The sequence below is a fragment of the Rhinopithecus roxellana genome, chromosome 7 (genome assembly GCF_007565055.1).
Source record: "Rhinopithecus roxellana isolate Shanxi Qingling chromosome 7, ASM756505v1, whole genome shotgun sequence".
NCBI lineage: Eukaryota > Metazoa > Chordata > Mammalia > Primates > Cercopithecidae > Rhinopithecus > Rhinopithecus roxellana.
The window spans coordinates 97751009-97777452 of record NC_044555.1 but is presented as its reverse complement, the minus strand read 5'-3'; the positions used below and the strand labels follow the sequence as shown (position 1 = coordinate 97777452).

At 37.7% G+C, this 26444-nt stretch overlaps 1 protein-coding gene across 6 annotated transcripts in view; it reads left to right on the top strand.

Moving 5' to 3' along the window:
- CHRDL1 (chordin like 1) overlaps window positions 1-26444 on the top strand; it is a 115975-nt gene that overhangs the window by 20978 nt on the left and 68553 nt on the right. For all 6 annotated transcript variants that reach the window (XM_030934728.1, XM_010356343.2, XM_030934727.1 and 3 more), the window contains exons 3-4: window positions 11817-11929; window positions 14863-14956. In XM_030934728.1, the coding sequence (XP_030790588.1) occupies window positions 11817-11929; window positions 14863-14956 (207 nt within the window). The remainder of the gene's footprint in view (window positions 1-11816; window positions 11930-14862; window positions 14957-26444) is intronic.

Here is a 26444-nt window from a genome sequence, read left to right as displayed (position 1 = left end):
AGTATGTTTTAGTACAAATATCCAGGGACAAATTCTTCAGTTGAATACATCCAAGAGGCACATTGTTCAGTTGATCTGCTATAATCTAATCATTTAACAAAAATTCTGAATACAATACACTATCATTAGCTATGGTTCTCATGCTGCACATTAGATCTTTAGATTTGTTCATCCTGTATATCTGCTACATTGTATTTTTTGACCTGTATCTCCCATTTCCACCCCCCTACACCAATCATAGTCACCACTGTTTTATTCTGTATCTCTCTGAAGTTGACCTTAAAAAAAAAAAGATACCACATAAAAGTGGGATCATGTGATATTTTTCTTTGTGTGTCTGGCTTATTTCACTTAGTGTAATGTATACCAAAGAATATTTTCAGCTATACAAAAGAGATCCTGTTATTGCCATAAGATGAATTGACTTGGAGGACATTATGCTAATGAAAGAAACCTAGTTTAAATATAAAGACACAGATGGGTTAAAAGTAAAGGGATGGAAAAATATGTACTGTGCTAGCTCTAATCAAGAGAAAGCTGGGGTTGTTATATTAATTTCAGACAAAGAAGACTTTAGGACAAGGAAAATTATCCTGGAAAAATGAGGGGCATTACATATTAATAAGGGGGTATATTCTCCAAGAAAACATAACAGTCCTTAATGTGTTTGCACTTAACAAAGCATCAAAATACGTGAGGCAAAAACTGATAGAAATGCAAGGAGAAATACAAGCTATTATAGCTGGAGGCTTCTATACCCCTTTATTAGTAATTTATAGATCCACCAGGCAGAAAATCAGTAAGGACGTAGTTCAATTTAATCATCAGTCAACCAGATTTAACTGACGTCTGTAGAATACTCCATCCAACAACATGAAAATATACATTCTTCTCAAGATCACATGGAACATTCACCAAAATAGACCATATTCTGGGTCATAAAGCATACCTTGTGAAACACAAAATAATAGAAATCATACAATGTATACCTCCGCACCATACTGGAATTAAACTAGAAATCAGTAACAGAAACCTGTACAATTCCAAACTATTTAAAGATTAAAAACCACACTTCTAAATAATACATGGGTCAAAGAAGAAGTCTCAAGAGAAATTTTTAAATATTTTGAGCTAAAAGAAAATGGAAATACCACTTATCAAAATTTGCAAACTGCAGCAAATGCAGTGCTTAGAAGGAAATATATAGCAAGGAATTAATATATTAAAAGTGGAAAGATTTAAACAATAATACAGACGGCCACCTTGGGAAGCTAGAAAAAGAAGAGTAAATCAAATCCAAGCTAATCAATAGAAAATAAATTTTAATGGCTGCAAAAATACAGTTAGATAGAATGAATAAGATGTAGTATTTGGTAGCACAATGGGGTGCTTTTATGGATTGTGACATTGGTCATTTCTAAACTTTTTGCCTAAACCAGAATCACAAAGATATTCTTGTGTGTTAGAAGTTTTAAAGAATTAGGTTTTAAAGTCTATAATCCATCTTGAGTGTATTTTTATATATAGTATGTGATGTGGATTAAGGTTCATTTTAGTTTATGTTTTGTATATTACTATCCAAATATTTAGGCAGCATTTGTTGAAAGTACTATCCCTTTTCCATTGAATTCCCTTTACACCTTTGTTGAAAATCAATAATTGACCACATGTGGATAGTTTTTGACTCTATTTTATTCTGTTGATCCATTTGTCTAACATTTTGCCAACACCACGTTGTCTTGAAAACGTCAATCTGTTGTTGTTGTTGTTTTTGCTTTTGAGACAGAATCTTGCTCTGTTGCCCAGGCTGGAGTGCAGTGGCACAATCTTGGCTCACTGCAACCTCTACCTCTCAGGTTCAAGAGATTCTTGTGCCTCAGCCTCCTGAGTAGCTATGATTACAGGCGTATGCCACCACGCCTGGCTAATTTTTGTATTTTTAGTAGAAACAGGGTTTCACCAGGTTGGCCAGGCTAGTCTTGAACTCCTTGCCTCAAGTGATTTGCCTGCCTCGGCCTCCCAAAGTCCTGGGATTACAGGCATGAGCCACCACACCCAGCCAAAAACTGTAATTTTATATTAAGTCTCCGACATGTTTCTTTTGCAAAATTGTTTTGGCTTTTCTACATTCTTTGCCTTTCCATATACATTTTTCATTAGATTACCAATTTTTATAAAAGATCATGCTGGTAATTGGATTTAGATTGCATGGAATCTATAAATCACATTGGAGACAACTGATATCTTAACAATTTTGTGTCTTGCAATCCATAAGTAAAATGTATCTCTCCATTATTTAGGCCTTCATTGATTTCTTTCATCAGTGTTTTTTAGCTTTCTGAGTGAAGATTTTACACATATTTTGTTAGATTTATACTTCAGTTATTTTCAAGTTTTTGGGGAAGCTATTGAAAATAGTACACTTTCAACACTCAATTTCTAATTGTACATTATAAAATATATAAATGTGATTTATAAATTCTCTATAGTAACTTTTTAACTGATTCTTATAGATTTTCTATGTAGAAAATTATGTCCATTTGTGAATAGAAAGTTTTATTTTTTCACTTTCCAGTATATAGGCCTTTTATTTGTTCTTCTTACCCAATTTCACTGGCTAATATCTCCAGGAGTAGTGAAGCAGACATCCTTGTATAATTCCTGATCTTAGGGGTAAAGTAGTCTCTTGCCATTAAGTGTAATGTTAGCTATAGGTTTTTTGTAGATGCCCTTTATCAGGTTGAGGAAGTACTCATTCTAGTTTGCTGAGACTGTCTGTCATGAATGGATGTAGAATTTTGTCAAGTGATTTTTCTGCATCTGTTGCAGTGATTACACGATTTTCCTTCTTTGGTTTATTGATATGGTGAATTACATTGATTGGATTTTGAATATTGAACTAGTCCTGAATTTCCAGGATAAGCCCCACTTGCTCATAAAGTATTATCTTTTCTGCATATTGTTAGATTTAGTTTGTTAAAATTTTGTTGAGAATTTTTGCATCTATGTTCTTAAGGGATATTGGTCTGTAGTTTCTGTTCTTGTAATATCTTTATCTGGTTTTGGTATCGGTGTAAAGCTTGCGTTAAATATTCAGTTGGGAAGTATTCCCTCCTCTTCAGTTTTCTGGAAGGGTTTGGTAGAATGCTTGATATAATTCACCAGTGGAGCCATCTGATTCTAGAATTTTTTTGTAAGTAAGTTTTCAAATACAATTTAAATTCCTTTAAAATATATAGGACTATTCAGGTTAGCTGTCTTTTTTGTTTTTTGTTTGTTTGTTTGTTTGTTTGTTGTGAGACAGAGTCTTGCTCTGTCACCCAGGCTGGAGTGCAATGGCGCAATCTCAGCTCACTGCAACCTCTACCTCCCGTGTTCAAGCGATTCTCCTGCCTTAGCCTCCTGAGTATGGGATTATAGGCGCCCACCACCATGCCTGGCTAATGTTTGTATTTTTAATAGAGACAGGGTTTTACCACGTTGGCCAGGCTGGTCTTGAACTCCTGACCTCAGGTGATCCACCCACTTCGGTCTCCCAAAGTACTGGGATTACAGGTGTGAGCCACCACACCCAGCCTCAGGTTAGTTATCTCTTTTTGATTGAGTTTTGGTAATGTGTGTCTTTCAAAGAATTAATCCATTTTATGTTGTTTCAAGAATTAATCATTCTATGTTGTTAAACTAACTGGCATATAGTTATTCACAGTGTTCCCTTTTTACCCTTACCCTTTTAATGTGTGTAGTCACTGCAGTGAAGTCCTCTTTTGTGTCTCTAATCTCAGTAATTTTTGTCTTCTCTCTTTTTATCTTTGTTAGTCTTACTAGGGGTTTATCAATTTTATTGATCTTCCTAAAGACCCAGTTTTGATCTCACTGATTTTTTCCTATTGATTTTCTGTCTTCAATTTCATTGATTTCTGTTCTTTATTATTCTCTTATTTTCTTTTTTTTTTGGTTATTTTGTCCTACTTTTTCTAGTTTAAGATACTGATTTGAGACTTTTCTCCTTTTAAATTAAATAGGTATTTAATGATATGAATTTCCTTCTAAGTGCTTTTTTAGCTGAATCCCTAAGTGATGTGCTGTGTTTTCATTTTCATTTAGTACAAAATACTTTCTAATTTCCCTTTTGATTTCTTCTTCAACCCACAGACTATTTATATGCTACCAGCTTCTAAAAAGTGGTTATCTTCCTGTGCTGGGATTATGTATAATGTTCCTTGCTTCTTTCCTATTGTTGTCCTTCTTGTGTGTTTGTGTATGTTTTCCAGTTTTCTACATTGAGCATGTATTAGCTTTCTAATTAGAAAAAAGCCAATGAATATAAAATAACACTCTACATTTTATAGCACTTTATAATTTACAAAGTGCTTCATTTAATCCTCTGACATCCACTTGAGAAACATAATATTTCACAGATGTTGAAAAGGTTGTCAGGGTTTGAGTGACTCACCCAATGAGGTTATCAGGATTTGAGTGACTTACTCAATGTCACACAGATAGAGTAGGTTAGGACTCAAATCTAGATTTTCTGTCTCCCAGTATATTGTTCTGAATAAATTGAAAGTAAAGTTTTGAAAAATAAATTGGAATTCACCTTGTGGTTATTTGGAAAGATTCATAGAGGTTCTTTGAAGCAATCATTGATATGAGGCATCTATCTCAGTTTAGTTTTAATTTAAATCTCTGATTACTAGTGAGGTTAAACATCTTTTAATATTTATTCTCTGGTATTGTTTGGCTATGTCCCCACCCAAATCTCATCTTGAATTGTAACTCCCACAATTACCATGTGTCATGGGAGAAACTCGGTGGGAGGTCAGTTATGGGGGTGGGTCTTTCCTGTACTGTTCTAATGATAGTGAATCAGTCTCACAAGATCTGATGGTTTTTAAAAAGGGAGTTTCCCAGCACACGCTCTCTTCTCTTGAATGCTGCCATGTGAGATGTGCCTGTCACCTTCCGCCATGATTGTGAGACCTCCCCAGCCATGTGGAACTGTAAGTCCAATAAACCTCTTTCTTTTGTAAATTGCCCAGTTGCAGGTATGACTTTATCAGCAGCACGAAAATGGACTAATACATTCTCTGTTCCCATTTCTTGTTTTCTGAATTGCTGTTTCTATACTTAGATTATTTTTCTATTGGATTGGTTGGTCCTAATTGATTTGAATGATTAAAATGTTCCAATACTAATATTTTGTTTACTATTTGTTCAGAATATCTTCTCTTAGTTTCCTGCTTATCTGTTTTTATTATTTCAATTTTGATCTTCAGGAAAATGTGCACTGGAGTGAGGAAAATTCGTGTGTTTGTTATAAGAGGAATTCATGTGTTTGTTATAAGAGGAGTATTGCTTTATTTTGATGAAAAGCGGGAGACAGAAGAGGATGGGATTAGAAGATAAGCCACTTGATTTGGAAATTCAGTTTACCAATCATTTGTCAGTTGCTTACACTTGCATATTGCCTATAATTGCTTATTGCCCACAGTGTACTAGGCCATGTGATGAATAGAGAGTAAAGAATAAATGTTACCTACTTTCAGGGACACTGATGGAGAAATATAACATGTAAAGTAAGGCAGTTAACATGGTATATGCTCAAGTGAACTGTGGTATAAGATAAGCTGTGGCTCTCAAAATTTCTGTTCCAGCAAAGGGGAGTGAGTGGTTTGAGTTAGTTGGGAGTTGTATTAGTCAGAGTTCTCTAGAGGGACAGAACTAATAGGATATATGTATACATGAAAGGGGCTTTATTAAGAACTGACTCACACGATCACAAGGTGAAGTCCCACAATAGGCCGTTTGCAAGCTGAGGAGCAAAGAAGCCATTAGTGGCTCAGTCCAAGCCCCAAAACCTCAAAAGTAGGGAAGCCAACAGTGCAGCCTTCAGTCTGTGACTGAAGGCCCGAGAGCCCCCAGCAAACCACTGGTGTAAGTCCAAGTGTCCAAAAGCGGAAGAATGTGGAGTCTGATGTTCAAGGGCAGGAAGCATCCAGCATGGAGGAAATATGAAGGCCAGAAGACTTAGCAAGTCAACTTCTTCCACCTTCTTCTACCTGCTTTTTCTAGCCATGCTGGCAGCAAATTGGATGGTGCCCATCCAAATTGTGGGTAGGTCTTCCTCTCCCAGTCTACTGACTCAAATGTTAATCTCCTCTGGCCACACCCAAAAACACCCAGAGACACCCAGATACACCCAGATAGGATACACCCAGAGGGATACTTTGCATCCTTCAATCCAATCAAGTTGACACTCATTGTTAACCATCACAGGAATTGTTTATGCAAGATTCTGTAAGTTGAATGGGAGCAGGGACTTTGTATAAAAATTTTAGCTCATTTCATCTGCAGCACTTAGCATGTTGCCTGACAGTTAGTGCTCAAATATTTGTTTAATGATTGAGTGATGTTAACATGTGTAGGCAAAGCCAATTAGAGACCTAACACAATGCATAGTCTATCATTCCTATACCACCAACAAACAGCTCTGAGAATGTTCTGATGCATCCACATTTCAGACATTAGCTTGCATTTCCAAAGAAAGGGAGCACAACCTTTTCAAGAAAAAGAACACGTGATATGCACCCTTTATCATTGTAACAGAGCAGTAGTTAAAATTTTGTATTGCTGACTATGGCCTTATAGTACAGTTTGAAATCAAGTAGTGTGATGCCTCCAGATTTGTTCTTTGTACTTAGTCTTGCTTTGGCTATATGGGCCCCTTTTTGGTTCCATATGAATTTTAGAATTGTTTTTTCTAATTCTGTGAAGAATGAGTGTGGTATTTTGATGGGGATTGCGTTGAATTTGCTGATTGCTTTTGTCACTATGGTCATTTTTCACATTATTAATTCTACCTCTCCATGAGCATGGGGTGTGTTTCCATGTACTTATGTCATCTATGATGTCTTTCAGCAATGTTTTTCGTTTCCCTTGTAGAGGTCTTTCGACTCCTTTGTTAGATATATTCCTAAGTATTTTATTTTATTTTATTGCATCCTTTGTAAAAGGTGTTGAGTTCTCGATTTGATTCTCTGCTTGGTCGCTGTTGGTGTATAGAAGAGCTACTGATTTATGTACATTAATCTTGTATCCAGAAACTTTGCTGAATTCTTTTATCAGTTTTAGGAGCTTTCTGGAAGAGTCTTTAGGGTTTTCAAGGTAAACAATCATATTGTCAGCAAACAGGGACAGTTTGACTTCCTCTTTACCAATTTGGATGCCCTTTATTTCTTTCTCTTGTCTGATTGCTCTGGCTAGGACTTCCATTACTTTGTTGAAGAGGACTGGTGAGATTGGGCATCCTTGTCGTGTTCCGATTCTAAGAGGGAATGCTTTCAACTTTTCCCCATTCAGTATTATGTTGGCTGTGAGTTTGTCATAGACGGCTTTTATTACATTAAGGTATGTCCTTTGTATACCGATTTTGCTGAGGGTTTTAATCATAAAGGGATACTGGATTTTGTCAAATGCTGTTTCTGCGTCTATTGAGATGATCATGTGATTTTTGTTTTTAATTCTGTTTATGTGGCACACCACATTTATTGACCTACATATGTTAAACCATCCCTGCATCCCTGGTATGAAACCCACTTGATCATGGTGGATTGTCTTTTTGATATGTTGTTGGATTCAGTTAGCTACTATTTTGTTAATGATTTTAGCATCTATGTTCATCAAGGATATTGGTCTGTAGTTTCCTTTTTTGGTTGTGTCCTTTCCTGGTTTTGGTATTAGGGTGATGCTGGCTTCATAGAACAAATTAGGGAGGGTTCCTTCTTGCTCTATCTTGTGGATCAATGTCAAAAGGATTGGTACCAATTCTTCTTTGAATGTCTGGCAGAATTCTGCTGTGAATCCACCTGGTCCTGGACTTTTTTTGTTGGTAATTTTTTAATTACCATTTCAATCTTGATGCTTGTTATTGATCTGTTCAGAGTACCTAATTCTTCCTGATTTAAGCTAGGAGGGTTGTATTTTTCCAGGAATGTATCCATCTCTTCTAGGTTTCCTAATTTATGTGTGTAAAGGTGTTCATAGCAGCCTTGAATGGTCTTTTGTATTTCAGTATTTGAAGATACTCCTGTTTCATTTCTCAGTGAGGTTATTTGAATTTTCTCTCTTTTCTTGGTTAATCTTGCTAATGGTCTATCAATTTTATTTATCTTTTCGAAGAACCAGCTTTTTGTTTCACTTATCTTTTGTATCTTTTTTTGTTTCAATTTCATTTAGCTCTGCTCTGATCTTGGTTATTTCCTTTCTTCTGCTGGATTTGGGTTTGGTTTGTTCTTGTTTCTCTAGTTCCTTAAGGTGTGACCTTAGATTGTCTGTTTGTACTCTTTCAGACTTTTTGATGTAGGTGTTTAGGGTTATGCACTTTCCTCTTAGCACTGCCTTAGCCTTATCCCAGAGATTTTGATAAGGTTCTGTCATTATTATCATTCAGTTTGAAGAATTTTTAAATTTCTATCTTGATTTCGTTTTTCACCCAATGCTCATTCTGGAGCAGGTTATTTAATTTCCATATATTTGCGTGGTTTTGAAGGTTCCTTTTGGAGTTGATTTCCAGTTTTATTCCACCGTGGCCTAAGAGAGTGCTTGATACAATTTCAATTTTCTTAAATTTATTGAGGCTTGTTTTATGGCCTATCATATGGTCTGTTTTGCAGAAAGTTCCATGCTCTGTTGAATAGAATGTGTATTCTGTGGTTGTTGGATGAAATATTCTGTATATATCTTGTAAGTCCATTTGTTCCAAGGTATAGTTTAAATCCATTGTTTCTTTGTTGACTTTGTGTCTTGATGATCTGTCTAGTGCTGTCAGTGGAATATTGAAGTTCCCCACTATTACTGTGTTGCTGTCTATCTCATTTCTTAGGTCTATTAGTAATTGTTTTATAAATTTGGGATCATGGTACTGGTATAAAAATAGGCATATCGACCAATGGAACAGAATAGAGAACTCAGAAATAAACCCAAATACTTACAGCCAACTGATCTTCAACAAAGCAAACAAAAACATAAACGTGGGAAAAGGACACCGTTTTCAACAAATGGTGCTGGGATAATTGGCGAGCCACGTGTAGGAGAATGAAACTGGATTCTCATCTCTCACCTTATACAAAAATCAACTCAAGATGAATTAAGGACTTAAACCTAAGACCTGAAACTATAAAAATTCTAGAAGATAACATTGGAAAAACCCTTCCAGACATTTATCGGGGGAACACGCCCCCAATATTTCAATGTAGGTCCTTTCTATTTTCCATAAGTGTCAGCTGGTTGAGAAATAAAGAGAAAGAGTACAAAGAGAGGAATTTTACAGCTGGGCCACCGGCCAGGGGTGACATCACATATTGGTAGGATGGTGATGCCCACCTGAGCCACAAAAGCAGCAAGTTTTATTAAGGATTTCAAAAGGGGAGGTGGTGCAAGAACAGGGAGTAGGTCACAAGATCACATGCCTCAAAGGGCAAAAAGGAGACCAAAGATCACATGCTTCTGAGGAAACAGGATAAGGGCAAAATCAGAAACTCCTGATAAGGGTCTAACAAAGATCACAAGGCAAAGGGCGAAAGCAGAATTACTGATAAGGGTCTATGTTCAGTGGTGCACGTATTGTCTTGATAAGTATCTTAAACAACAGAAAACAGATTCGAGAGCAGAGAACGGGTCTGACCTCAAATTTACCAGGGTGGGGTTTTTCCCCACCCTAGTAAGCCTGAGGGTACTGCAGGAGACCAGGACGTATTTCAGTCCTTATCTCAACCACATAAGACAGACACCCCCAGAGCGGCCATTTATAGACCTCCCTCCAGGAATGCATTCCTTTTCCAGAGTAATCCTTGCTAGGAAAAGAATTTAGCAATATCTTCCCTACTTGCACATCCATTTATAGGCTCTTTGCAAGAAGAAAAATATGGCTCTTTTTGCCCAACTCCGCAGGCAGTCAGACCTTATGATTGTCTTCCCTTGTTCCCTAAAATTGCTGTTATTCTGTTCTTTTTCAAGGTGCACTGATTTCATATTTTTCAAACACACATGTTTTACAATCAATTTGTACAGTTAACACAATTATAGTGGCCCTGAGGTGACATACATCTTCACCTTATGAAGATAACAGGATTAAGAGATTAAAGTAAGACAGGCATAAGAAATTATGAAAGATTTTTTGGGAGCTGTTAAATGTCCATGAAATCTTCACAATTTATGTTCCTTTGCTGTGGCTCTAGCCAGTCCCTGTGTTCGGGGCCCCGGCTTCCCGCAACAGATATTGGCTTAGGCAAGGATTTCATGACCAAAACCCCAAAAGCAAATGCAATAAAAACAAAGATAAATAGCTGTAGCCTAATTAAACTAAAGAACTTTTGCATGGCAAAAGGAACAGTCAACAGAGTAAACAAACAACCCACGGAGTGGGAGAAAATCTTCACAATCTATACATCTGAAAAAGGACTAATATCCAGAATTCACAATGAACAAATCAGTAAGAAAAAAAAAAATCCTACCAAAAAGTGGACTAAGGACATGAATAGACAACTCTCAAAAGAAGAAGATATACAAATGCCCAACAAACATATGAAAAAATGATCAACATCACTAATGATCAGGGAAATGCAAATCAAAACCACAATGCAATACCACCTTACTCCTTCAAGAATGACCATAATCAAATGCAATACCACCATACTCCTTCAGGAATGACCATAATCACAATGTGGTACCACCTTACTCCTTCAAGAATGACCATAATTAAAAAATGAAAAAACAGTAGATGTTGGTGTGGATGCAGGGAATGTAAACTAGTGCATCCACTATGGAAAACAGTGTGGAGATCCCTTAGATAATTAAAAGTAGAACTACCATTTGATCCAGCAATCCCACTGCTGGGTCTCTATGGAAAGGAAAAGAAGTCATTATTCAAAAAAGATACTTGCACATGCATGTTTATAGCAGCACAATGCACAATTGCAAAATCATGGAACCAACCCAAATGCCCACCAATCAACGAGTGGATAAAGAAATATATATATATATATATATATATATATATATAGAGAGAGAGAGAGAGAGAGAGAGAGAGAGAGAGAGAGAGAGTCAGTATATATATATGTTTCTACCATATATATATATATATAATGGAATACTACTCACCCATAAAAAGGAATGGATTAACAACATTTGCAATGACCTGGATGAGATTGGAGACTATTATTCTAAGTGAAGTGACTCAGAAATGGCAAACCAAACATCATATGATCTCACTGATATGTGGGAGCTAAGCTATGAGGATGCAAAGGCATAAGAATGATGCAGTGGACTTTGGGCACTTGCGAGGAAGAGTGGGAGGGAGACGAGAGATAAAAGACAACAAATATGGTGCAGTGTGTACTGCTAGGGTGATGGGTGCACCAAGATCTCACACATCACCACTAAAGAACTTACTGATGTAACCAAATACCACCTGTACCCCAATAACTTATGGAAAAATAAAAAAAATTAAAAAAATTTTGTACATCGTTGTCAGACAAACCTGGGTTTGAGTCCCATCTCAGCTTCTTACTGGTTATATGACTCTTGATTTTCCTTACCTTTAAAATGAGACTAATAGCAATGTCTACCTTATGGGTCGTTGTGGTGAGGATCCAGAGAGCAAAGTATATATAACACTAATCCCCTAATAGGAATTCTATAAATACTCACTATGCCTCTTCCCTTGATGTGTAATAAAATGGTTGGAACTTATGATTGCTTTTGAACTTTGTGACTTGGTTGATGATTCCTAACAGGCATATTCTCCATCTCCTTCACAGATTCAGAGACATATTGCATGTTTCAAGACAAGAAGTACAGAGTGGGTGAGAGATGGCATCCTTACCTGGAACCTTATGGGTTGGTTTACTGCGTGAACTGCATCTGCTCAGAGGTACAATCTCTCATGCCATGTGATTTCCCAGTTTGCTTCTCAGCATGCAGAGAGGCTTTCAGTGCCCAAATGGCCAGGGACTGTGGGTGATACAATCCTGAAAGAAAGTAAAGAAGCAGACTGGTCGCTCTGTCTCATGCCTATAATCCCAGCACTCTGGGAGGCTGAGGCATGTGGATCACTTCAGTCCAGGAGTTCTAGACCAGCATGGGTAATATGGCAAAACCCCTTCTCTACAAAAAGTACAAAAATTAGCTGGGTGTGGTGGCACATGCCTGTTGTCCCAGCTAGTTGGGAGGCTGAGGTGGGAGGATCACCTGAGCTTGGGACTTCTAGGCTGAAGTGAATTGAAATTGCACCACTGCATTCCAGCATGGTTGACAGAGCAAGACCCTATCTCATAAAATAAAAGAAGAAAGTAAGAAGAAGATTGCAAGGAAAAATAAACATTTTCTGTCTTCTGTCCTCTCTTGCTTTTTGGCTTGATTTTTATGGGTTCTCTGAGTATTTGCTATGGACAGATATTTATGATCTCTTAGCCTAATGATATAGGGCATGGTTGCAGAAGGCAGAAAAGCCTGATAGTGGGAGTGGAGGTGAAAGCTCAATAGAATGTTCAGATTGTAAGACAAAGTAGTTTTTGAAAATTATTTTAAGGCTGACCTTTAGGGATAATATAAGGACAAATTATAAACTGGTTCATTGGGAGAGTGGATTTTATGTTGTCTCAGCCAATAACTGTAATTAAGACTGAGTTTGTGAAACCTTGGCCTGTATCTCTTAAGGATTCGAGTTTCCTTGGCTTAGCCTTGGCTCCTGTCCAGTCATTTAGAAAGGATTTTGCATGGCTTGAGTGCCATCTTTGCAATAGGTAAAGCAGGTTGTTCCATCTTCTTTCCATGGTCTTGACCCAGGAACACAGCTGTGGTCCATCTTTCTGAACAAACTTCTACCATCATATGTTAGGCTAGAGTTTCTTGTTGTCTGCACTATAGATATTTGGTTGGGGGCTGTCCTGTGTGTTGTAGGATGTTAAGCAGTATCCCTGGCCTCTACCCATTGGATGACAAGAGCACCATCCCCAATCATAATAACCAAAAATGTCTCCAGACCTGGCCAAGTTGCCTGGGGAGCAGAAATCACCCCGGTAGAGAAGCGGTGCACTAGGCTATTTGGAAAGGGAGGCCTTGTACTAGACATTAAGAATTCTGAACTTACACAATGGATCTTCAAGACCAGCTTCTTACTTGAGACCTTGTGTAAGGACTGCACCTCTTCCCTCATGCCCAGCTAGAGCAGAAACAATCACTTTCAAGCCTGATTCATTTATCATTTGAACATAATTTTGGGCTATCAGAATTTTGAGCATGTGGAAACATAATTATCAGGTAGCATCAGGCAGTATTAAGAGGCTATAAGGTTCTAGAACAAAGACAGACCAAGTTTCCAACCCTGCCTCTGCCACTTATGAGCCACTGGACAAGTTACCTGACCTCAGTGATATTCGTTCATCTTCCTCTTTCTATAAATGGGATAGTGATATTACCATTTCATAGGGTTCTGGAAAGGATTAAATTTACAAATCCATTTAAATCATTTAAAACAATGCTTAGTCATGGTAAACATTCAAGAAATGTTAACAGCTGTTATTGTCATCATTGCTGTCCTCATCATTGTGGTTATCATCATCATTATTATTATTAATCTATTAACTCTAGAACAGAATTCAGTATATAGCATTAAGGAGGATTCAGTTTAGATCTCAGCTGGGAGGTGTGGTTTCTGATGTGCTTCAGTGATCTCAATTCAAGATTATACCACCTGCCTCTGAGGAGTGTGATACATGAGGAGCTTCTGTGGTGTTGCCAAATGCAACACTCCAAAAAAATTATTCTAGAGAGTACACAAGAAAAGGAAAAGGTTGTGATAAGGCAATTCCAATTTGGATAAAAGAAGCCTGCCTCTTTAAATGGTTAGGGCATGTATTAAATAGATCATTTGGGGATTGATTAACTGCCTGGGATGGCCTGATTTTGTCGGATTCTTGACGCGACACATTGAAGATGGACAGCTAACCATTGGGAGCTGAGGTTTTGCTGTCTGCAAGGCAGTCAAAATGTTAAAATGATTGATCCCAATGCCAACAGCTCAAGCACAAGGCATCTTCTATTTCTATGTCGTCTTCACTACTTTATTCCCCCACGACAGCCTGACAAATATAAGTAGCCCTTGCTGCAAATGATTTATGGATGGTAAATGTAAATGAAAAATTTATTTCCAGAGTATGTCTTTGTTCTAGAAATGATTGTGAGCTGTCAGAGCGAGGGATCTTGGAATTGTAGATCAGGCAGGGACGCAGTTGCCCCACCCAGGCATACTACCTAATCAGCTAAATTCCAAACTCTAGCTTGTTCTCAGAAGAATTTTGGCTAAAAAGGAAATGAGAAGAATCACTCGGCCCACTGGGCCAAGGCAGAGTTATATGGAATCCAGGATCCATCTGCTAGGGATGCCTCCTTGCCCAGGGCTGGGTAGCAGCTCAGGGGACCCATTGCTCATTGTGTCTTTCATGTTATTGGACAGGTGATTATGAAATCAGAGTAGGTTCTTAGAAAAGACATGCAGCTAGAGCTGGGGAATGGTAGAAATGCCATAGAGCCAGGCCAGAAGAAGCCTGTCACAATTAATGGGAAGCTTTGAAAATTGGAGGAGTGGTGATCTCAGCCTTAGAAAAATATGCCAGTAAACTATCAACCAACCCAGGAGAGGTGCTGGTGATGAGAAAAGGAAAGAAAATGTTGAATGCATTCAGCTTATTGGGAATGCATTATTCACTGCCTGGGTGAGTCCCTGCATGACTGTTTCCCAAACTGGCTTGATCCCAGCATCCTTTGAAAGACATTTATTTTTTCTCATTGCCTTCTCTTTTTCAGAATGGGAATGTGCTTTGCAGCCGAGTCAGATGTCCAAATGTTCATTGCCTTTCTCCTGTGCATATTCCTCATCTGTGCTGCCCTCGCTGCCCAGGTAAAACAGTTTGTCTCTTTCTTTCCTAGCTGTGGTTCTCCATCTTCCCTCTTCACCCAACTCATCTCATCTCCATAATTCCCCAGAAGGGAAACTTCCAGACAGATAACAATAGGAACCTTTAGGCAGTCCAAACTGGCCTCTAAATACTTTTTATAGCTCAAATGGGGTACATTCTAGGCTCTAATAAGTTATTGGGTACCCAGTAACAGATTTTTATTGGGCTTTTAATCATTTGAAGGTGGGTGTCAATCAGAGATGGAAATTGTGGCCCAGAGATTTTCTGTTGTAAGCAGCCTCTTCCTGCCATGGGCAGCAGGCACCAGGAGAGTTGCAGCATGGCGGCATGTGTCTTATGCAATTAGTGCTGGAATTGCATCCGAGCATAGCTTCTAAATTATGAGGGGGCCGTTCATAAATCAAAGGAGCTGACCCAGTGAGGTTTATGACAGTATAAAGCTGCCTGCCTGCTGAATAGTCACCTCCTCCAGACTGCACAGTTATTATGTACACATTGTTAAGAGTAATTCTAAGGGGCAGCCAGGCAGAGACTTTTTCACAAGGCTGTTAGGATGTCTGCTTTCACGATTTGCAACTAGGGTATTTGTCTGAGTCAGGGGCTCCCTCAATGACACTTTGTTCACGTCTGCATGGGGCCTGATTCCGACCCCAAAAGTGTGTGGAATAATTCAGAGAATGCCTGTAGGCCCAATGGCAGTCCTAGAAAAAGCTACTTGACACTCTTGGGATCTGTCAAGTACAAGTCTTATCATCCTGTAAGTTGATTCTATTTCTCTTTAGGGTGGAAATTCTTGAACTAGGGTTCCTGGGTGGGCTTTTGAGGATCAAAAAACCCTTTAAAATTGCTTGCAGTTTTTGATGTAACTATGTATATGTGTAAATTCCTTTAGAGAACATCCGCAGCTTTATTGTCAGTCCCAAAGGGATGTTCACAAAGAACCACTACCCTAGCTAAGGTATAGACGGTGCTTTTTAAGTGGTGAGGAACTTCCAGAACTTATAAGAGAGAAACCAAATGTATCAGGGCAAAAATGTTAGGAATAAGGCTGGGAATGGCGTTCAGTGAAAACCCAGTCAACTGAAATGTTCCAAGAGTGGAAGATTTTTTTTTTTTTTAATGGAGAAGAAACACCCAAACTCTTTTTGTCACCACCTTTATAATACATATTTTCCTGCATCAGTAAATACACCTGAATGAACAAAAGTGATTCATTTCCAGATGGCAGATCATGCCATATCACAGGTTTTTAAATTGTGAGTGTTGGTGCTGATAGTATATGCTTTAAGATGTCAGAGAGTGACTCGGCATATGACCAACCTAAAAGTTGCTGGGGTTTTATTGGAGTAAGTCCCTAAGTGAGGCTTACTGTTTCTGTATGTGTTTATTTGCTTCTTCTTCCTAAACTGGATTGCAAAAATGTGGTATGGGCAGCAGGGAGTGGGGGTGGGGGTGCTCTGGTAAATGGGAACAATGTTTCTGATAAAGTTGCCACTCTGGAGAGCTTTTTTTTTTTTTTTTTTTTTTTTTTTTTTTTTTTTTTTTTTTTTTTTTTTGTTAACCTGCCAGGTAGCCTGTCAGATAGCCTTATAAAAACTTTTTATTCCCCAGAAGTCTCCAAAAGTGGTCTAATGTCATAGGAACTTATCTAAACTTCTGTGTAAAGATTGTTCTTCCCTGGGAAGAAGGTTGAGGCATGACCCAGACCCAGAGCATACGGCAAAAGAACATAGAATAGAATATGGCTGCACCTATCCCAGATGCCTAACAGGACGCAAGTATTGAGAAAAAGGGAGAGTATAAGCTAGCAGTTATTTTGAGAGAAAAATAAAGTGTTAAAAGAACTGAGCTCAAAAATTCCAGAGGTGAGAACATTGAAAGAAATAAACACCATTATCGTTAAGACTTAAAAAGCTCATTTTATGGTATGGAGGATAGAAATAAACTATTCCTTTTCTTTTCCTTCTTGCTCTTGCAGCTCACTTCTCCCTAAGTTCATTTTTCTTCTTGTTAACTATAACCTTTAACAGCTTTTTCTGTGGGTAGTAGTCCTAAAATTCCCTAGTCCTTATATACCAAAAAAATGTATTTACTTTGCAATCATTCTTGAATGATAATTTGGCTGGGTATGAAATTTATATGTGCATGTTCATCTCCCCTCAGCACTTTGAAGATACTACTAAATGGTTTGTTGGCTTTTTTGTTTGCTTGTTTATTTGTTTGTGGTTAAGAATTCTACTATTTGTAGTTCTTTTGTGGGTTCTTCTGTTTTTTGTTTCTTTTTTTTCCTTCTAGCTTTTAAAACTTTCTTCTTTTCATTGATGCACACAATGAGATGTGTAAGTTTGATTATTCTCTTCAGCCTGCTCAGCAGATGATTTTTTAAGCCAAAGGAGTCAAATTTCTCATCAATTTTTAGTCAGTTTTTTGAAAATTATCTCTTCACCTTCTTATTTTTTCTCATTCTCAAACTTGAGAGTTTGGTGTATATTATTGCATCTCATTTAATTTATCCTTTATGTCTCCTTTATTTTTCCCTCCTGATATTCTCCCTAAAATGATATATTACTTCAAGTCTGTTCTCCAATTCATGAATTCTTTCCATGCATACTATTTAGGCCATCTGTTGGGGTTTGTTTGTTTCTTTGTTTATTTTCAATAACCTTGTTTCCCCTCAGGTTTTCAAGTTATTCAAAAAGACATCTACATGATGCTAATTTATAACCTGTTATTGTTTTGGGGGATCTTATTCTCTTTTTTACCTCTTTAAAGTATTTAAAGGTTTATTTGAAGTCCATTTCAGATTGTCCAAATATCTAAATATTTTTAGATGTGAATTGTCACCTTTGCTGGGTTTCTTGACAGCTTTTCTCAGTCCTGAATTTTCCTTGGTTTTCTACTTTTTCTTTCAAAGCTCATTATCCATGGCTGTTTTTTGTTTGTTTGTTTTTGTTTTTGTTTTTTCTTGCATGAGCCCTTCCTTGTGGGATGGTTGTTGCAGGCTTTATAGTTCACTTTGCTCTAAACCAGGTCATATATTAATGACTCGGTTTGGGCTGCCTCATGCCCGAGTGGTCTATTTCTACCTCTGTTTTTTTGTGCACTACTAGTCTCTGATAATGATCATGGACAGAGACCTCATCTACAACTGCCTACCTTGGACAATCAGTGTTTTTTAGGGAACACTGAATGGGGAGAACTATGTCAGCCCCTGTTTACGTGTGAGTACTATGACCCTAGTCCCCAACTTCGCATGGGAAGCCACTTGTAAGCTGCAGTTTCTCCTCAGCCATTTGGATCCAAACTACCCATATTCAGTCCCAGCTTCTGATGGACCATATGGCTTTGGCTCCCACTTATTGCTGTACTTTCCTCCTGTATTTTATTCCACAAAGAGTTTTTTTGTGTTTCTGAATATGATTTTACAGTTTTCACATTTTATTTATTTATTTTTCTAGTTCCACATTTCATCTCTCTTTGTTTTGAAAATAACAGGGAGATTTCTCATGTGCTCTCTTTGCCATATTGAACCAGAATGCAACCAGCTATTCTTTCTTCCTACTGAAGATAAAGCAAGAGTAAATAGCTTTAAATCATAGCAGAGAGGAATGAAGCTTTACAAAAGGAAGAACTTTGGAACACCATGGCTGTTAAATCCTAGAATAAATGACTAAGGAGAATTTTAGTCTCTTTACTTAATATTTCTAGAAATAAAAAGGTACCCACCCATCTGAGATAGAGTTGGCACAGTCCTGCTTTGAGACAGGGCAATGGATGTGATGACTCCTCTGTGTTCCTTCTACCCCAGTGATTATTAGGCATGAGGAAACTCATGCCTTCAGGGTCACAGAAATGTTTGGTCAAAGAAAAGGGCTCTGGTTTTCTGTCTTAACCCAATGGAAGGCACTGTGATGAAAATGTCCTCATTTAAGAAGAAAATATTTAAAGCCAAGATGATGAATAAGCTCTGTATAAAAAGGAGAAGACAAACAAGCAAACCATATACTCCAGATATTGGCTTTACATACTGTCCTATAGCAGTACTGACTTAGAGGAGCTTTTGCCTAGGTAGTAACAGACTCAGTGGAAGTGTCCTACCTATCATGCTTAGAGCTTAGTTTCCATTGAAGGAGACAGAGGAGCCATCTCATTTCATTTGTTTATATATTTCCCATGGCTCTTGCTTTCTAAACTCTACCTCTAAAATTTCAAAGGATCCCACCTGTATTTGAAATTGTCTCCTACAGCTCCTGCTAAACCGTGGAAATTATAGTATGCAGGCAGCTCTTCCAGAAATACCAGAGAGAAATCTATACTGATTCCCACAAAGAGCAAATAAAACTTTTTTCGTCAGCACTTGTCCAAGTCTTGGCAGAGGTCAAGTCTTAGTCACATACCACAGTGCTCTACTGGGCCCAAAGAGGCTACATGGAGGCTGGAACATTCTTAATGGAAAAGTCAAGTTTGCATAGGACTCATGAACGTCATTAAATTCATCCTGGTCTCTAAGCAGGACTCTGTGGAGTCCCTGATAATTAAGAGATTTTAGAGATTTGCAGGAATTAAATTCCCTTTCTTGTCTTTTGGGGGAATGAAGTGGTAATGCTGGAAGGGAAAGTAAAACAACATGACTTATTTTCATAATATGTGTGTGTGTGTGTGTGTATAAAATATATATATTTCATCATATATTTATTATATATATATGCACAGAGAGAGAATTTTATCACAAAAAGAAGACTTTTATAGTGATCAGGAGTCTAAATCATATTATCTAAGAGGGCTTCTTAAAATGTCATTCCACTGAGAATTTGCTATTCAGAATTAATAAATTTAGGTTTTCCTGGGGGTATTCCAGCATTCCTGTGTTATTAAAGAGCTCTCATAAAATTGCCAAAATAACTGATTTGATCTGGTTAGCAGAGACCTAATCCACAGTGTTTCCTTTTGGCTAGATGTGAAAAAGTTTGGCACTATGAATGGTTTTAATAGGAATAGTGACAGTGTGGTTTTGCCAAGAGAGACAACCCAATCTTAGATATTCAAGGTAGGTGAGGGAAAAGACCTTACCAGTGTTGCACTATAGTGTGTGTTCCCATAAGGAGAATGTGGGAAGCCCTGTGTCATTTCTCTTTCAACAATAGTTGGGTTGTGAGTGAGCTAGCAAACACAGGTATTTCTGCCACAATACAATATGCACATATCTGAAAATCCTTACATTCTACAAAATTGTACACTGAAAAATAACAGGGCTTAAGGAAAAAGTAGCATTGGAGAAAACCACTCAAAACGTATGCAGCTTTGTAACCAGAATACTAACAAAGCAACTGTACTAATGAAATACTAACACAGTTTAAAAAGGCATCTTACATTTCTAATAAAATATTACAGTAAATATAAACTTCTAGAATTCACCTTTTAAAATGATAACATTAGCTTGAAGGAAGGGTGTTTAAGGAAGAATTGAAGCTGCTGAGTTATAGAGACAACAGTAAATTGCACAAAGATCAGGGAGAATCATGTAATAAGCACTTATAAGACAGAGCGTGTGGCCCAACTGAGGCAAGAGGAAGAATGTAGGGCAAATGGCTTCCTGATTTCAGTTGAGTTAGTGTACTTGGCTTTTAGCTGCAGTCACTTGGTAGTGCAAAATATTAATTTGCTGGGTAATCATGTATGAACTAATGCAATTTCTATTTTATACCAACTTCATTCCCTTATTTAGCACTCACATATGAACCACTTGTGTTACACAAATCCACACTATAGCACAGACTGTGTAAGATGAGGTAGATACATGGCATTTGACTTCAGACAAGTTTAGAGTAAGAGTTGAAAATCACTTGTTTACTCTGAATTTGCTTTTTTTTGTCTTTAATCACTGACCTGTCTGCTCTTGTGTTCCCCTTTTCTCCCATCCATGCATTTATATTAAAAAGGAATCTAGAGTCTAGATCTATGACTATGTCTGTCTATATCTGTGACTTCCACTGTTACAGTAACCAAGTAGACAGGCCTTTTGTGTTTCCTCCAGTTTTTATCTAGGGCAAAGTTTCAAAAGAGAGATTTATTTATTTATTATTGTGGTAAAACATGCATAACATAAAATGTATCATTTTAGTGAATAATTCTGTGGCATTAAGAACATTTACAATATTGTACAAGTGGTAAGAACATTTACCACTAATCTAGTTTCTGAAATTTTTCACCACCCCAAAAGGAAACCTATTACACAGTCACTCTCCATTCCCCTTTTCCCCTAGCCCCTGGTAGCCATGAATTTACTTCTCTATGGATTTGCCTATTCTGGATGTTTTGCATAAGTGGAATCATACAATTTGTGGCCTTTTGCATCTGGTTTCATTCACTTAGCATAGTGTTTTCAAGGTTTACCCATGTTGTAGCATGTATCAGTATGACTTTTCTTTTTAGGGCTGAATAATTTTCCATTATTATGAATAGATCACTTTCGTTATCCATTCATCTGTTGGTAGTCATTTGGGTTGTTTCCACCTTTTGGCTGTTGTGAATAACGCTGCTATGGACATTTATATACAAGTTTTTGTGTGGCATATGTTTTCAATTATTTTGTATGTACCTAGGAGTGGAAATTCTGGATCTTATGGGAATTTTGTCTTTAATTTATTGAGGAATCACTCTTAAATTTTAAGGTTGCCCCATCTTCTTTTAGTTCATTTCTTTGAGTACCTACTGCCAGCCATCCCCATGGTTGCTGCTGATTTGCTGCTGTTGCCACCATCCATATCTGATCTCCATTGCTCTCTTCTCTCTTCTATTCTCTTCTGAACTCTATATTCATTTGTGTCTTGGATTTTATCAAAAAAGATCAATTCCTTGTTAACAGTAACAGCCACTTCGCATATAGTTTTCCTTAGTAAGGTGACTACAATAGCTGTAATGTGCAAGATGATCAATCAGGGCCACTCCTTTGCCGCAAAAGATTGGTATATATATTAAACATAATAATTATATATATATATATATATATATATATATATATACACACACACACACACACGTATATATATATGTATATCTTTATGGCTCCAGAGTTATCCAAAAGCCTAAGGATTCTGAAATGTTGGTGTCTGTAGAGCAGATATTTTGCTTTATTATTATTATTACTATTTTAGGTTACTGAGGGGTTGCCAAAGATGTTCACTTTTGATCACTAGACCTTCCATGTCCATACTGACTGTTCTCTTAAACCCCTTTAACCATCTTCTATGCCTTATTTCCACTATTTTTCTCATACCATTGGTCCTTGGACACTTGACACAGTACAAGGGGTTAAAACCTTCTTCAAGAAAGTAGCATTCACTGGGCACGCTGGCTCATGCCTGTAATCCCAGCACTGTGGGAGGCCGAGGTGGGCGGATCACAACGTCAAGAGATTGAGACCATCCTGGTCAACATGGTGAAACTCCATCTCTACTTAAAATGCAAAAAATTAGCTGGGCGTGGTGGTGCGTGCCTGTAGTCCCAGGTACTCGGGAGGCTGAGGCAGAAGGATTGCTTGAACCCAGGAGGTGGAGGTTGTGGTGAGCCAAGATCATGCCACTGTATTCCAGCCTGGCAACAGAATGAGACTCCGTCTCAAAAAAAAAAAAAAAAAAAAAAAAAAAAAAAAAAAAAAAAGTAGCAGTCAGTTTACCTTTGCCAGATGAGGTGATCTTTGTCTCTGGTAAACTCTGGGAATTTAATTTCTTTTTAAAAAGAATGTGATTTCCTTTTGGTATGCTAGAACCCTTATGTCATGTAAGAACAAGGCTTTTAGGCACATTATGGCCTTCCATTATGATAGAGCAGAACTCTTAACTTCTATTTCTTTCAGTGAACATTAACTAAAGCTAGCCTCACACAAAAGTAAAGAAGGTGATACCACATTGAGGGATATCTAGAGGCCCCATTGGTCCCAAATAAATCTTCCATTTGCTTTCTATTTGCAAGAAACTGCCACCATTATAATCGTTTTCCAGGGTTAAGATAGTGTTTCCCAAAATTTGCTCCAGAGATCATAATTTTATGGGATGGTAATTGAGTTTACTAGGGAAAACATTTCTATGGTAAAATAAATTTGAGTTTCTGAATTAGAAAAAGTTCAACATGTGATTTTCAATGTAAGACTTCTCAGTCACGTATACACACACACACACAAAGACATATACATATACACACATTTATAATTTAAGAGGAATAAGTTTTTTTATTTTTTAATTGACACATAATAGTTGTACAAATTTATGGAGTACAAAACATAGGGATATTTTGATGCCTACAGTGTGTAGTGATCAAATCAGAGTGTTAGCATATCCATCACTTCAAACATTTATCATTTTTTTGTGCTGTGAACTTTCAAAATCCTCTCTTCTGGCTGTTATTGTGTATCATTTAACTAACCTCTCCCTATCCTCCTCTTTCTCCTACCCTTCCCAGCCTCTAGTAACCACTATTCTACTTTCTGTTTCTATGAGATCAACTTTTTTAGCTTCCACATATGAGTGAGAACATGCAGTGTTTATCTTACTGTTCCTGACTTATTTTGCTTAAGTTAGTATTTTCAAGGCTCATTCACGTTGCTGTGAATGACAGGATTTCTTTCTTTTTTATGACTGAATAATACTCCATTGTGTATGTATACCATATTTTCTTTATCCATACTTCTGTTGGTGGAAACTTACGTTGATTCCATATCTTGCTATTGTATGTAGTGCTGCAATAAACATAGGGATATAACTATCCCTTTGATATACTGATTTTCCTTTTTTTTTTTTTTTGATATATACCCAGTAGTAGGATTGCTGGATCATATAGTAGTTTTATTTGTGCTTTTTAAAGAAACCTCCATACTGTTTTCCATAGTAGCTGTACTGATTTACATTCCCACCAACAGCATATGAGTTCCCTTTTCTCCACATCCTCACTAGAATCTATTATGTTTTGTCTTTTTGAACATAACCATTCTAACTGGGCTGAGATGATACCTCATTGTGACTTTGATTTGTATTTTCCTGGTGATTAGTGATGTTGAGCATGTTTATATACTTGTAGTCTATTTATATGACAGAGCCTTGATACATTAGTACACATTATGAATCTACCAGAGAGGTATATGGGATGTCATATTGTCTAAACTTATTCAGCCATAGGACCCATTTTTTGGAGGCACTTTGCAGAATTATGGTTCTTTATTATGTGCTTCGAGAAGTGTTGTATTTTGCCATTCAATTTCTAGGAGTAAATTATGTTATAGCAATAAGCTATTGGAGAAGTTTGTTAGGGTAGTAGGCAATTTTAGCCCAAGACCCTAAACTAGTACTACTCAAATTTTAACGTGCTCAAGGATCACCTTGGGAGATTTGATAAAATGCAGACTCCCAGACCCTACACCAAAAATCCTGAATCATTTAGGCTGCAATGGGTATCATGCATTTCACACAAGCATCGCAGTTAATTCTAATGCAGTCGGATTGAGGACTGCACTACAGTAATAGGGCCCAGGGGAAGTTTTGAGAAAGGAGGTCAAGAGAACTGCCCACAGAAAGCCGTTCTGGGTAAGATCTTGCAGCAGTGGGATCTCCAGAGGACTGTGGGCAACATGACAACATCATTTCACTGATAATGGAGCACATAGACACTCTGGAAACACATTTTCCTTGTGTGACATTTCCCCAGGACCAACCCTGCAGTAACATGTGCACAATGTGCCATCTGGTCTGCCCCTCTGCTTTCCCAGAGCTCCCACCCAAAGGCTGCCTCCTCTGCCATCTTCCACATTCAGAGTCCTTGGCTGTCATGTCCAGAAAGCAAGACCCTCCGTGGGGAGCTTTCCCCTCTACCCCGCCCATTGTTCATGACTTGTTGTTGGCGAGAAATGAATGGCATTTCTCGGAATTAGCCCAGGAATTTCTGCTGATAAACAAATGAAACTCTCAAAGGGAAAAGCAATCAACATAGTTTGAAATAAAATCAGCGTTTTCAGCTTACTCTGTTTTTAACTTAGTTTGAAATAAGAGTCACATCTAGGGTATTTTAAGGAAAGAATTAGCAAAATATCCTGTGGTGGGCTTTCATCTGAATTGCAGGATTGACCCTTGAACCAGGGCCTGTTTTCTTCTTGAGTAAGCAGAAGAAACAATTATTACCTTGATTTCCTGTGACCTGTGATTCTGAGACCTGTCCAGCCATCGGATCAGCTTTGCCCAAGCCCACCCCCACTTCCCTGCCAAGTTGCCTGACACCTGAAATTGTCATTACAGCTTAATCTTTTAAATTTAGGCCTTGTCCTGATAAATTCACCAATCTTTGAAGGTAGTAACTTAACTCTTATTAATAATTTTTAATTTCATCTGAACACAGGATTTAGAAAGCAGAATTTGATTGTAGAAAGAGGAGGCAGGTGTTGTGGGGGAAGATCCCGAGGCCGCTAAGCTCAGCTGGGCACCTGAAGAGTTACAAAGGGAGAGGGGCCTGTTGAAGGAAGGGCCTAGGGAGTCAAGCTTTACCTACCCCGAAGTCCTGCAGAACACCAGTAGTATTGAGGATAAGTTCTTTATTTGTGGCAGAGGACACAGTGGTTTCTAGGATGAGTTGCCAGCTCTCAAGTTTTTCACTTTAGAGTTGTTAATTTAAAACCAATATGTTCTCAAAGTAGCCAAATATCCTTGCTATCTGTTGCCTAGAGCCAAAGAGTTTCGCTTCAGGGTTTTGGACGCAAAATGACTGTAACCCAAAAGGTTTGCCAGATTATTTGCAGCCACTAAGATAAGCAATTGTCTTTATTAGAATGATTTTTGTCTGATTTTTGTATTTGGAATTTTATACTATCAGCTATTCCCTAAAAGTGATTTTAGGAACTGGCAGACTTAGGGTGACAGTTATTGAAATCTGTTCCAAAATCCGTCTCCTCACAGGACTCCATTTTTGGCCATCAAAGTAGTCTATTTTATAAATGTCTTGATGTGTTGTCTTTTGTCTTTGCCACATACACTCTAAGACACAGAAACTGGGAAGTGGTTCAGCGAATATATGTATGGTTAGGGTAATACTCCCAGAATTGGAGATAGTCTAAGAAATATATGTACTGTATCTCTCAATAAAGGGCTAAATCAAAGCTGTCTGCAGGAGGAGGAGGAAGAGGGCTGTTTGGATTTTAGTTTAATTGGGAAGACAGAGAAATACATCAAACTTGGGAGTTGAGGTTATTTTTTGGAACATGAAGATAATGTAAGTATCCCCACAAGCTCTTTCTCTTTTCTTCAATAAATTCATCCCATTTTGATTTCTCCACATTCACAAGATTGTGCCCTCAGGGATCTAAGGCCAAATCAGAGTCCACACTCACCATCATACCTTTTATATAGAATATTCATTTATTATTTTAATAGGAGAGAAATGGATATTGAGGAGAGGGCAAGGAAATGTGGCATGCTTTCTTCCTTGTTTTCT